The sequence below is a fragment of the Megascapheus bottae genome, chromosome 25 (assembly GCF_031878675.1).
Source record: "Megascapheus bottae isolate mThoBot1 chromosome 25, mThoBot2.hap1, whole genome shotgun sequence".
In the NCBI taxonomy this organism is placed as follows: Eukaryota; Metazoa; Chordata; class Mammalia; order Rodentia; family Geomyidae; genus Megascapheus; species Megascapheus bottae.
The window spans coordinates 12,342,743-12,357,304 of record NC_143533.1 but is presented as its reverse complement, the minus strand read 5'-3'; the positions used below and the strand labels follow the sequence as shown (position 1 = coordinate 12,357,304).

The 14,562-nt window shown below is 43.2% G+C and overlaps 1 protein-coding gene across 1 annotated transcript in view; it reads right to left on the bottom strand.

Annotated features, from left to right (window-relative positions):
- Nucleotides 1-14,562, bottom strand: part of LOC150046396 (nuclear receptor ROR-alpha) — an 89,488-nt gene that overhangs the window by 24,646 nt on the left and 50,280 nt on the right. The window contains exon 2 of the mRNA XM_090358268.1: nt 5,751-5,836. Within this exon, the coding sequence (XP_090214394.1) occupies nt 5,751-5,836 (86 nt within the window). The remainder of the gene's footprint in view (nt 1-5,750; nt 5,837-14,562) is intronic.

The following is a 14,562-nucleotide window of genomic DNA, read 5'->3' as shown; positions in this document are numbered from 1 at the left end:
AGCTATGCATGCTTTTGGGTGTTCAGGAGGTCGTGCTCTGAGCGGGGCCTCATCCAACTTGGGGCTCCTTCTCCATGGAAGCACAGGCTAAAGTGCTGATCTGATGTTTGGTCTTTTGACAATTTTCACTTAATGAATTGATTCCTACAGTTCATTAACATACCCACTTCTACTTCTGTATACACATATGTCTTAATTAGCTGCTCATTGGCTGTTTAATTACAAGAAAACAGCTGACAGCTGCCTTGCTGAATTCTAATGGCAGACGCTTTGGAACAGTTACACATTTGCTTCTTGACAAGTAAGATTTATTCATAACTATGATTTATTGTGAGTGCTCAAGTGCCTGCCAAACGATATTTTCTAATACAACTGAAAAGTGGAAATTTGGGGAGGGGAGTGTGGAGTGGATCTGTGTGTGCCTTTCGTTTTACTTGAGACTGTACAGGGTGGTTGAGAATCCAATTCATGAATGCATACACTGCGTTCTAATTTTACTCTCCTTGGGAACTTTGTTTTGAGAAGACTCAAGATTATGTAGTTAAGGAATAAGCATTCCTACACTGGTGGCTCATTCTTGTCATCCTAGCTACTCAGGAGTCTGAGATCTGAGTGTCGTGGTTTAATGACAGAGAGGGTAGGAAATGTCATGAGACTTCTTATTTCCAACTAACCAGCAAAAAGCTGGAAATGGAGCCATGGTTCAAGAGGTACAATGCCTGCCTTGGATAATGCCCAGGCCCCCGAGTTCATGCCTAGTATTGGCATATGCACAAAGTATTAGTGGATGTCAAGGGACAACGTTGTGCCTGGATACCAGAGAGATGGGGAACCAGGGTAATAGTCGACTGCATTTCACTGCTGGGTAAAGAGAGGTCATGCATAGATTAAAGTCTGGGAGAAGAAAAAGGGAAATGATAAAATTAGAATGTGCTGGGAGTAAAAAACGTGAATAACATCTCCAAAGAAGCGAATGAGGAAGGAAATTTGTTCTTTCCAAAAGTATAGGCAGCCACATGTGTCTTAAAAAAAAATGTTACAGCCCTACACTACACTCGTACAATCTGATAGTAATAAATCATGGGAATTGGGATTTTCTTGAACAAATTTCTCCATCAGTGATGACTGGCCTCTTTGTAGAACTGTTAGTGCAGATGATCTGATTAAGGATGACCTGTGTGTAACATCTGGAGAATGTGGACATCAGCCTTGGCCTGAGCTGGACTCAAATTTAATTCAAATGGGCCCATGCAGCCCGAGACATTCATTCCCAAGCAACCACAAGGGCCTGCTCTGAGCCACATCAGGGCTCCGCTATGACAGGGCCAAGAGTCCAGTTGAGGAAGGACACTGGTTACTGGCAGTGACTCAGGAGATTAGCCTTATGAGTAAGACCAATGTAGATTGTACAGCGTGGGCTTCAAGGCCAAGGTTTGAGCATGCTCAGCAAGTGCTTCATCACTAAGCCCCACCCTCAGCTTACCAGCTGCCTGTGTCCTAAGACTGAAGTCACAGCTTGACTTTGCCCAAATCAAGCTCTAATACTAGGGTAAAGTATTATAAAACAATAAAAATCTGGAGTGTGTGTAGCAAGGCTGCAAGTACACATACAACACAGGGTGAGTAGTGACTTTGCCTAAGTGTATTAAAAATCTGGCTTTTTATTATTTTGTTTTTGGTTCTTTGCTATTGTTGCCACTACTAGAGCTTGAACTGAAAGCCTTGAGCTCTGTCGCTTGAACCAACCATACATCCCCTCTAGCTCTTCACTGGTTTATTGGAGCTTAGGTTTGTCTGCGCATGTATGCTTTGAACTGTGATCTTCAGATCTCAGCATTCTGAGTAGCTAGGATTACATGTGTGAGCTACTAGCACTCAGATAAATGAAAATTTTTTTAGAATTCACTAAAAGACAATTGGATCTGAAAGAAATTGGTAAAAACTTCTATATATTCTAGAGCTCTTGGAACAGGCTTTCTGTTCTTTGCAGAGAATGTTAATGCAGGGGAACTAGTTTCCCTTTACTAAGCAGAAGTGGCCGTTTTGCTTAAGACATATTTTCTAGAGGAAGGTCAGGGACGAGGAACTCTGATAAACATGCAATTCTCTATTGACTTCCCAAGAGTGAAGGGTGTTAAAAGGAATCAGAAGTCAATTCATTAATCATGCATTAGTACTGTCTCTACCCAGTCTTCAATGATTATAATACATAGTGTATGAAGAGGAGATATACATATGTTCATACATATTGGTGTGCTCATCTTTTTGTAACAGTCCCGGAGCTTGAACTTAGAGCCTGGGCTCTGTCCCTTAGCATTTTTTGCTTAAGGCTGGCACTCTACTACTACTTGAACCACCGTTCGTCTTCCAGCTTTTACCTACAACTACTCCCCCCCCCCCCCAAAAAAGTCTGTTTTTTCTGTCTAGCCTGGCTTTTGAACCCTGATCTTCAGAGTTCAGCCTCCCGAGGAGCTAGGATGACAGGTATGAGCCCCAGTGTGTACTGATCTTTACTCGCTCTCACCGTTTCCCATGGCCTTGTCTGCACTCCAGTACCGCTCAGCAAGGTCAGGGATACATTTTGTGTACTGGTTGGTGGAGAAGAGCTTCCTAATCACCAAAGAAACGAGATCCACACACAGGCAGTGTTCCACGAGCTCTCACAGGTGAAAGCTTTAGCAAGCATTTATTTAATATAACCAGGAGAAATAGAAAAAGGAAGATGAAATCCCATTTTCTGCTCTCCACATAGAAAATAGGAGTTAAAGGCTCAAGAATGACGATACTTCTAGGTAGTTTTTTTGTTTTCTTAAACTTGGAGAATATACATATGGTCATAATGGTTGTGGGGGAGGGGAGGGAGGTGTGAGAGGTGATCTAGGCCTAAACAGGCAGGGTCAGCTTCTTATTTCCCTTGGCCAGGGGTGCCCTCCCATTCTTTGTCTTTTTCCTCAGTGCAAAGCATTTATCAGTCTTCTGAATATCTCCAAGAAGAAGGCAGATTTTGAGTTGCTTTGGCTTTTCATGCTGGGTCTTAATCATTGAGTAGCATTTTTAATATTTACTTAGCCATGTCCCCCAACCTCAGTTTTTGCTGGTTTATTGGAGATAGAATCTCCCAGACTTTGCTGCCCAGGCTAGACAGGATTATAGGCATGAGGCTAATAACTTCTCTTTCTCCTTTATCTGCCCTATTACACCACCAGCTCAGAAACGTCTTGCAGGCCTGCATTTTAATATGCAGTGTAGTGGATGAGTGGCGGTATATATTGTTGCCTTGTTCTTATGGAAGAAAAAGTAAAATTCATTTTGAATTGAATAAGGTGAGTAGGGAAGTACCCCAAGAACATTGAGGAATGGATGTGGAGTCAAAATTCGGTACAGTGCAGGTTCCAAACAACTCTTCTCTTGTAGTTGCACCCTTACAAGGTATTCTGTCCAATTCAGTATAAAGGTTTAGTAACTTTCTTTTTATTTTAGGGCTTCATTTATTTTTACCAGTCCTGGTCTTGAGTTCAGGGCCTGAGCTCTGTCCTTGGACTTTCACAAAGTTAGAGCTCTACCATTTGAGCCTCAGCACCATTCCAGCTTTTTTCTACGTATGTGGTGCTGAGGAATTGAACCCAGGTCTTCATGCATGCTAGGCAAGCACTCTACCACTAGGCCAAACTCCTGGCCCCTTCATTTCTTTTTCATAGCAGCTCCTTTGACCATGAGAAATTAAAATCAATGTATATGCTTTCTCCTCAAAAATGAGGAATGGTAGATTCTTTTCTGGAAAAATGACTCTTGGCTCCTGTTAGTCAACGTGGGTTAGGGTCGAACTGTAGTACAGGCTGGTGTTAAAGGTTTGTCACCATGCCCAGTGTGTCTGTGGGTGGCTATAGAACTCACGCATACGTATCTCAGAAATAATACTGACATGGCTGGGTAAGGTGCTCAGATCGGCAAATCACAGAACTGGAACTGACCCCTAGGTGGTCTGGCTGTGGAGTTGGAACTGGCATAGCACTGGACTGTTTCTCCACACACAGCAAGGGAGAAGATCCGAGGGTGAGTTGGGGGAGGAACCAGGAGCAAGACAAAGAGCCCACATACTGGCTCAGGTAAAAGGGAACAGGCTCTCTAGTATCTGTGGTTTTAGGTTAGTAAAAATGCACTCCCAAAGTGATTAGTTCAGAAAAATGGCAGTCATCTTTTTCTCTCATACTAGTTAGTATACCATTTAACTAGATAGTATAATTCTATCAAATATACCTGATTGACAGTTGGTCATGCTATAAATAGCATCAGTGGTAGAAGTCTGTTCACTCTATGAATCAAAGTGTTAGCTGAAGCAGAGGAATTATTAATGCAGAACAAATACCATATGCAGCAAAAGTAACATAGTAACAATGTGCAAGTTCTAGGCTAGGCACAGTCTGTGAATAAAATCACATTAATTGGGTAATAGCCTTCATTGTTGAATGTTAACTGAGCAAGAGAAAAAATCACTTTCTAGAGTCCTTTCCGGATCAAATGCCAAAAATGGAAACTGTATACATATAACTGCCATCTGCTTTCTTTAGTTTTAATTTTTCCCAATGGAGTAAGAGTGTACACGTTCTGGGGGCCTCTGTGAATAGATGTGGAAGCTCCATTCAAAGTCACTGCCTAGCACAACGCCAGCTACTCACACATGCACTCTTCCTATCTGCCATGGAACTGTCAGGCTCAGAGGATCTGATGAGTTTCTTAGGGAAAATGAAGATACAGATAAGTAAGTAAAGCTGGGGCCCTGCCCATTAAGAAAATCCTGGGTGACAGTCCACGTAAGAAAGACAACCACATTTGTAGATACTGCTGGGTACATGCTCTTCACTGGAAAAGGAAGGCCCTGTCATTTCTGGGGGAGTCCCGGAGGATGAATTGAATTAAATAATGACGCAAACGTCCCTGAAGGGAGTAAAGGCTGATTTGTGGATTTTTTTGGCCTCTATTTCAGAAAGCCCGAAAGGGGTAATTTCAGCCTGGGGGCAGTGATGAACTCCCTAAGACTTGAAGTATGTTTGATTAGCTCCTCTCCTTGACTGGAGGAGGTCCCTCCCCTACAAGCAAAAGGGTTTAAGTCAGGATAAACATTTTATTTTCCTTTCCATCTGTACATTATGAATGGACCGCTGCCCATGAGATGCAAGTAGGCAATCAAAATAGTATTTCAATGGCACTTTTACTTAGCATTTTCTCATTCTACTCCAGAAGACTGGGCTGGAAGATATAAAACATGCCAAAACAGTGTGATGCTCAGTTCAGAGGTGACTTTAAAAAAGGATGATCAAGCATTCATTCATGCTTGTAGAACTACAGCTACTCAAGAGACCGAGAGATTGGGAGCATTTGCTATTGCAGGCCAGCCTGGGCAAGACTCCTTCTCCAGGAAGAAGCTGCCATTTTAGCAGCAGTGAACATCAATAGGGATAGGATCTTATGTTTTGGGGCAAACACTTGGAGCTGAGCTCAAACTCCAAGAAAAAATAAGCAATGCTCAAATACCTTTCCCTGGTCTCCTGTGACTTTGAAGAAGAGGGTAAGAGAAGTCTCGGTACCAGGTACTTTGAGTTCATTGTAATCTCATAGCAGCACAGTTAGTTCAGCCTGTCATTTATTGCTCTACATTCCAGGGAATTGAATTTTTAGACATAGTAGAAGTAAAATATAGACACCACAAGGAAACATGAATAGAAACAACAACAACAATGAAAAAGGCTTACCTTGCAGCCTTCACATGTGATGACACCATAATGGATTCCTGATGATTTGTCTCCACAGATCTTGCATGGAATAATTTCAATTTGAGCTGTAACAGAAGCACGCAACCAGTTAATTACATTTGCTTTTAAACACCTTATAAAAGTGTTCCCTGATCAGCATTTGTATAGTGGAAACTAATAACCTGCTAAACATTATACTGCATTAACTATTCATTGCTGAACTGTGAGGGTTCCCCCCAGAGCCCTGGACTAAATTATGACTGCTCGTTATATAATAGCTTTTGGGTTATTAAAATGGGTCATTTGAGAAGGTGTTTAAGAACCCACCAGAAGACTAGAATCAGCATTTCAAAGCCTTCCAGAACTAGAGAGTTTGCACTTTAGACCTCAGAGCAAAGCAGATATGAAATTGTGTCCTCCATCTCCTTTTCCATCTTTCATGCCAATCCTGGGGCTTGAGCACTGTGTCCTTGAGCTGCTAGTGCTGTACCACTTGAGCCACAGGTCCACTTTGGGCTTTTGGTGATGAGAGTCTCAAGGACTTTTTCTGCTTGGGATGGTTTTGAACCATGACTTAGATCACAGCTTCCTGAGCATGCATGAGCCAGTGTAGCTTGACTTGAGAAACACACATTAAAACAAAAAACCAGGTCCACTTAGGAAAAATGATCCAAGTCAGAATATTAATAAGTTACATGTGAGAAGAATTCCTTACTCATCTTTTAAAAAATTACTTCATTTGTGTACAATTAAAGCCTTTCAACCAGAACGTTAATATACTGGCTGAAGTTAATAAGCCTTGACAAATCGGATTCTTGGCTTCTGAGTTGTTTATGTTGGAAATTATATTTCCTAGTGTACTGTGTGCATGTTTCTCTCCAACTGATTACGTAAAAAAGACATCTCATGCTGGAAACCCAGACAACTATGTAACAAATTCTGAACTACAGTTCTAAGCGCACATTTATACCTGTGTAGTCTTAGGGCCAGCATTATCAAGATCAGAAGTAGAATTCATGCATGAAATAAAAGGTGGGGGTTGAGCTGTTCATGGAACAGCGATGAAAAGTTTATCTAGACTATTCCATTATTGTAACTCTATATGTTGTGATCTCTGTATGTTGTGATTTTTTTTCCTAGTGAATATCACTATTTCCCTAATGAATGGTCCCACAATTCCAAGTGCCCAGGACTGTTTGTTGTCTCCCACCTCCACTGCTGCCCTGGGCTGGGATGCTGTTCTTAAGCTTCCATGCTAAGGCTGATGCTTAGCTATATTGAGCCACAGCACCATCTCTGGCTTTTTGGATATTTAGTAGAGGTAGGAGTCTCCCAGACGTTCCTGCCCCACCTGGTATTGAACCAGGTACACAGGATACAGATCCTGCATAGCTAGGATTACAGGCATGAGCCACTGATGCATGGCCTGCATACATTTGGGGGAAGGGTAATGGGGCTTGAACTGAGCCTGGACATTGTCCCTGAGCTCTTCAGTACAGGGCTAGCATGCTACCCTAGAGCAAGCCCCAATTCTCATTTTCTAGAAGTTAATTGGAGATAAGAGTCTCAGGTCCCTTTGTGCCCGGGTTGGCTTTTGAACTGTGATCCTCAGATCTCAGCCTCCTGAGTAGCTAGGATTACAGGAGTGAGCCACCGTGCCTGGCTACATACTTGTTATATAGCTTCTACATACCTCATAGCAAGCAATGATTAGGTGGGGGGTATGTTAAATGATGTAACACAGACATTCACATAACCCACTCTTCTACGGTTTGGATTCAGTGTTTACAAAGAAGCTTCTGGGTTAACTGCCATCACAGCTGGGGTCTGCTGACTCCCTCTGTAGAATAAGTTCTTCTACAAAGAGGTCTCTCCTCCTATCCATCAATTTTAGTGCTGGCCTCCTATGTTTCTTTATCCAGACCTAGAAACTTTTTCTTGTTGCTCTTGTTGTTCTTCTATCCAGTGTACTATAAACAGTGCAATCTCATATGCTTAAAAGTTATATTGTACAAAAGAATGGGATTTGCAACCATGGAGTCAGTGAGGCATTGTAGGGATGGGCCCCCCGCAAGGGTGGTGCTCCCCCACACGGCCCCCGGCGACACCGCGGAGGCAGCCAGCGTGCCTGACACTTTTCAGCCTCAAAAACCCAAGTGGAAAGGAAGAAAAGTACGTGAAAGGGGCTACCAGCCCAGAGTTACTGCCTGGCTCGTCTCACACAGATCAGTTCTTCCCTTATCACCAGTAAGGAACAGAACAATTCAGGAGCACAAAACATTTGGGCACCTGTGCAAAGGTAGAGGTGATCGGCCTGTTCCAGCTCAAGCAGTAATCACAGAAATTGGTGATGAGCAAAGATGGGCCCAGACACCTGAGCACGGTTGGAATAATGACTGAAAACTTAACAAACGTGGGCCTTTCAAAAATTAGCTCGAGGGCTGGGAGTTTTGCCTAGTGGTAGAGTCCTTGCCTAGCACACATGAAGACCCAGGTTCGATTCCTCGGTACCACATACATAGAAAAAAGCCGGAAGTGGTGCTGAGGCGCAAGTGGTAGAGCTCTAGCCTTGAGAAAGTCCAAGGACAGTGCTCAGACCCTGAGCTCAAGCCCAGGACTGGCAAAAAAAAAAAAAATAGAAAGGGTGATACAAGTAGGCTCAAGCTAAGGGCAGGCCACTGGGGACTGTGGAATAAAGCTATGTGAATCAAGTGGGAAACAAATAAATGGCCTTGCTCAGTTAGGCAAGGCTCATTGTGGATGGCCAGTCAGGAGTGAAATGAGCCCTGTACACTGGCTCATCCTAGCCACGGAGGAGGACAGGAGTTCCAGGCCAGCTCTGGGCATAACGTTTTGTGAGGGGCTGGGAGTTTGGCCTAGTGGTTAAAGTGCTTGCCTAGCATGCACGAAGACCCGGGTTCGATTCCTCGGTACCACATACATAGAAAAAAGCCAGAAGTGGTGCTGAGGCTCAAGTGGTAGAGCTCTAGCCTTGAGACAGTCCAAGGACAGTGCTCAGGCCCTGAGTCAAGCCCAGGACTGGCAACAAACAAACAAACAATAACAACAACAAAACCATTTTGTGAGACTGTATCTCAGCAGAGGCAGTTGCATGTGATGATGTGATGGCATGCTGTAACGACACACTTGCCAGCCTAGTTCTGGCAGGGAGTTTAACATAGGCTCTCACCGTTTTGTTTTTGTTTTTGGTCTGGGCTGTAATCCTCCAACAGGCAATAAAAAAAAAAAACTTTGGGGGCGCACTTGCCTAGCTAGCACAAGGCCTTAGTTCAACCCGCAAGAAATAATGTTGTGTAATCAATGTTGAACATATGTGATGTATGTATTTAGCATGGCAGGGTGCTCCTCAAACGCCATCGTGGCTCCCCAGGCTCCCTAAGCTAAGAGACTACACCGGATGTGCAATGAGTGGATTCATTGTAGACTCAGGGAACAAAGATGTACATCCGAGTACACACGAGAGTGCATTTAACCTCCAGTACCGGCCAAAGAATTAGCCTGAGTTAAAGGAAGCTTTGCTAGGAGTCTTATGGTCAGGGGATGGAAAGGTTTCTCAAATATATGGGATGGTGTTTGCTCAGACTGTACCGCTCTTCTAGCTGACCCTCGGAAGACTGTTTGTCTTAAGTGCTCTTTAGATAAGTGACGAAAAAGAAAACTTTATATATTCATTCCAAGGCACACATTTGCAACTTCGAGCCAGGGTACTTACAAACTGAGGCTTCTATTTCATCCCACAGAGCTCATTGAGAGGAAAGAGAAATGTTATCATTGCCTTGCAAACTCTTCAGATCCCATAAATTTTAAAAGAAAAACAAGACGTTGTGTCTTCTCAAATGCCTATTTTTGGCACAAATTATGAGTCTGAGTCCGTGAACTCACCAACATTTCAAAGGATCAGTTGTGCCAGCCCGACCTGTCAGCATGCACAAGGATCCTGATTAAACATGTACTATGCTTGCCAGCAAGGAGGTTTATTGTGAAGAGGGATGGGAAGCCAGACACATTTAAATCATCGTGAATTGCCTTCATAGCAAACCATCATGCTAGGAAACAAACGCTAATTTGCCCACATTTTCAGCTCTGTTGCCTCGATAATTTGCTCTCACATAACCTGAGTAATTCAGGCAGGCACCCTGCACCTGCAGAGGGAACCTTCCATTCAAAATGACGGCAGGAAGCTGGGGACTGACTTTGACCCATGTATGTGGTCTTTTGGCTGGACAGTCATTTAATCATTAAAGCAAATGTTTCGTATATCAATGCCACGCTAAAAGGCAAGAATGTGGGCACAGTTATTCCTTAGAACCTAGTTTAGGTCCAGGGGATAATGTACAGGTTTTTTTTTTTTTTTGGCCAGTCCTGGGCCTTGAACTCAGGACCTGAGCACCGTCTGTGAGCTTTCTAAAAGCTAGTGCTCTACCACTTGATGCACAGCACCACTTCCAGCTTTTTCTATGTATTTAGTACAGAGGAATCGAACCCGAGTCTTCATGCGTGCTAGGCAAACACTTTACCACTAGGGCAAACTCCTGGCCCCAGATTTTTAAGTAATCCTGTAATCCTAGCTACTTCAGGATGATGAGATCTGAGGATTGCAGTTTGAGGCCAGCCCAGATAGGACAGTCAGTACGATGCATTTCTACTAAACTACCTTAAAAAGCCAGAATTGGGGCTGTCACTCAGGTGGTAAAGGGCTAGAATTGAGCAAAAAGCTAAGGGGGCCAGTGTCTAGGCCCTAAGTTTAAGGTCCCACTCAAAAAAACCCAAAATGGTCATCTAATGAGTTTATAATCACCAGTGACAGTAACATTGTTCATATCATTATCATGTGCAGTTTTTAGACATAAAAACTGAAGCTCAAAAAAGTCTTAGTAATCTAGCTTTATGCTTTCCTAGTTCTCTGGGCCAATTTAGATGGATTAAAAAATATTTCACATCATTCTGCATTGCCAAGCTAAATTGTCCCAGCAGCAAACACTGCTCTCCATAGGCAATCATTAACCAGGGATCAAAAGACACTGTCTAAATAATCTGGAGAAACTTACACACTGCTCAGGAACTGATGTCAAGGTCCCTTTCTGGGAGAGTTATCTACGAGTGTAGAAATAAAAATAACCACTAACGCATCGAGTTGCCTTTCCCAGTTTTACAAAATTCCAGATAGAATAGGAACCCTCAATATGAGCACAACCTGTAACATTTCTTCACTTAACCTCTCCAAGCCCACTTCATATTACAGAGTCCACGATACGCACAGCTCACGGACGTCAGCATCTCTAGGGTGTTTCTAGATGGATATGATACGTGCAGTTTCTCTCTTTGGCCCTCCTTCCCCAGTTCTTAGACACAAGTGGCATTCAATAAATACTAGTTATTATTGCTGTTGTTGATAAGGAAGCCAGCCTTATAGAGAAATGAAATTCTTTTCTTCAAAGTTTAAGCTCCTTCCAAAGTGAGCACAGAGAAAAGCTGCTTATCCTTCCCAAGGCTGGGCAGGCGGTCCGAGCCACGCACGTGGCACTCGTCCCTGACACTGTCACATAACTTAACACTGCTACTTGCTCCAGCGCGACGGCAGTGCTGCAATTAGTCCTGATAATGTCACGAGGAAGTCATCACCAGCACTAAAAGAAAATGCATTTTTTACATTTCTTCTTTAAAAAGTAAACCCTGTCTATCTCACTAAACCATAGACTTTCCTGAACTGGACCAAGTGGGGTGTCTTTGCAGGCAAACCTTTCCATACACCCAGGAGATTACGTCCGTCACACACATGTCTCTCAACGAATATTGTACACCTTGCAAAAATAAACTTGACCTTTGACATAAATCTGTGGGTGGTATTTTATATACAGAAAACTTATCACTTGCTCCATTTACAAATTGCTCTAATGTTTAAATTTCCTCCTTAAAAAAAAAACAACTGGCATATATTGCTTGTGCAAGCCGCAAAACCCTTAAAGATTAAAAAGAAAAACCCCAAGTCATTTGATTTTATTTTCAGTGAAATGGTTTGAATCCTGTATGGATTAGTCACTTTATTTTATCCCCAGTTTAAAACTGCTGTGGTATTAAAAAGGGCTTTTGCAGCTGCCTGCCTGGCCTACGTGTCAAGGCTGGCTGGCTGGCCGAGAGCTGTGGAGCCTTCTTCATCTTATTCCCAGGAGTGGTTTTTGGGAACTCTAGGTTCTATGTACACTTTCATGGTTCCAGAGCCCTCCAAAGACAACTGAACACCTTTGGGCCCTGCCAAGATGGCAAAGATAGGAGGCTGAAATTCTCACCTGGCTGCCGTGCTTTCCCTCGGCTTTTCCTGTGCCCTGAGCAGCCTTGTGGGCTTGCAGAGGGCTCTTTCACTTCCATGCTGGGGGGTAAAAAAGCCTCAGCTAATTGCCATAGCTCTGAATAAATACTGTGTGGCTGTTTCTCCACCCTGATGATATTCACAGGTGTAGCCAATGCAAATTAATCATCAGCTTTTTCAGTCACTGTGACTACCACATCTATACGATAACTAAGACTGGCTGCCTCTTAGCGTAGTCCATTCTTCCCTTGATTTTGAATTCTTGCAAGACAAGGTTGACTCAGCTTCCTGCCACCAGGAATAAATTAGATCCCTGATTGGATGAACGTATCCGGTCCATGAGCAACAAGGCCTGGCATTCCCAAAGTTTACCATGTGCTGGTGGCTCAAGCCTGTAATCGCGCCGCCCCACAAGGCTGAGATCTGAGGATCATTGTTTCAAGCAAGCCTGGGCAGGAAAGTGTGTAAGACTCTTATCAGCAGGTAGGGAGTTAGGCCCAATGGTAGAGTGCTCGCCTAGCATGCACGAGGCCCTGGGGTCGATTCCTTGGTACCACATACATAGAAAAAAAGCCCGAAGTGGTGCTGCAGCAGTAGCCTTGAAGAAAGGCCAAGGACAGTGTTGAGGTACTGAGTTCAAGCTCTAGGACTGAAAAAAGCCAGAAATAGAGCTATAGTTCAAGTGGAAGAACACTATCTCTGAGCACAATATAGATCAGAGAGAGCACCCAGGTCTTGAGTTCAAGCCCTAGGATGGGCGCCAAAGAAAAAAGTTCAATACAGTTTGTGACCTCACTAGCTCTACTTTAGCTTTTGGTGTTCACATCCCTGAAGCAGGCAAACAAGGTATCGCTCTGTCCATGTCCAGGGGTGGGGAGAGCCTCTGGAGATGGATGTCTTCTAGAAACAGCCACACGAACTATAGTTCTGTTATCTCCCAGTGTTCATATTTCCAGTGCCTTGCAGCTCTTAACAAGAGAAGACACCAGAAAGAATGAGTGGGGGACCCTGTTAGCTAAGAGGTGACATCATGTGCTTGGCCAAACCTTCCTCAGACACCTGACTCCCCCGGACACCCAAGCAAGCACTTACATTACACCTCCACTTCCTCCACCTATAAAATGGGCATCATTCTTACCTCCCAGGTAGGTGGTAGTAAATGAATGCTTTCAAAGCTCTTTGAAGATGAAAAACCCTATATAAATAGATAGCTTTCGGAAGCTTGGTATATCACCCTTGGCAAGAATCAGGACGCTGTGCCCTCACTGTCCACAACAGGCTCAGCCACAAAGAATTAAAAGTACATTGTGACTGTTCATTTTCATCAACCAAATAGATGTATTTCCTTTTTTTTTTTAAATTTTTTATTGTAATTCATAAAAGGGTTACATGATATTTGCCAGATAGAAGGTGCTTTAATTCACATACATTGATACCCTTTCACATGTCTTGGTACCCATTACCCTCCCCCCCACCCCCCTTCCTTTTTTTTTTTTTTGTAAGTTACACATTTTCAAAAATGGCATCCCAAGGACTGATGGTGCCCCATTATTATGTGAATCTGCGAGAAAAGGCAATACAGAGAGGAAGAAGTCCCTGCCTTTAAAAAATTATCATATGCAAAATCCCTCAACTAAATCTTTTTGTGTGTCTGTACTGGAGCTTAAAACTCAGGTGTTTGAACTTAAACCTTTGCTCGCTAATTAGAAATGCAGTCTCTTGCACTTTGTGTCTGGGTTGGTTTCAAACCATGATGCTCTTCAGGTCTCAGCCTCTGGAGTAGCTAGGATTTCAGTCATGGGCAGTGGCAACTAGGTGAATCAAATGATTTAAATTGGATTGGTATAGTTTTGCTGAATACCATGGAATCACATAACTTCTACTGAACACAATAGAAGCAGTGTCACAGAGTGACATGTGTAATTCCTAGTTAAAGTCTTAAAAATCCTGTGCCTTCAAGCTGGGCTCGGTGGCTCACTCCTGTAATCTTAGCTACTCAGGAGGCTGAGATCTGAGGATCATGGTTCAAAGCCAGCCCTGGCACTCAAGACCATGAGACTCTTATGTCCAATTAACCAGTAAAAAATAAGAAGTGGGGCTGTTGCTGAAGGCATCCTTGAGCTGCAGAGCTCAGAGACAATGCCCAGGCCCCGGGGTAGGGCGTCAACCTTGAGGTAAAGAGCTCAGGGACACCACCCAGGTCCAGAGTTCAAGTCCCAGGACCAGAAAAAAAAAATCCTGTGCCTTCAATAACTCAAACGCTATGTACATATGGTCATATGAGACTAAACAAAATGAACTCCAGGATATAGAAACAAAGAGTTTTATCTTTGTGATGGTTGTTCTCAATGTACTATGTTATTTCTTATGGTTAATCTCTGTTATTGTATCTGACCTTGTTACCTGGCATATTCTATATACATTTATTGGAAATAGGGGGGAAAACAAGATGATTGGGAGGGAAAGGGAGAAAAAAGCATGAGA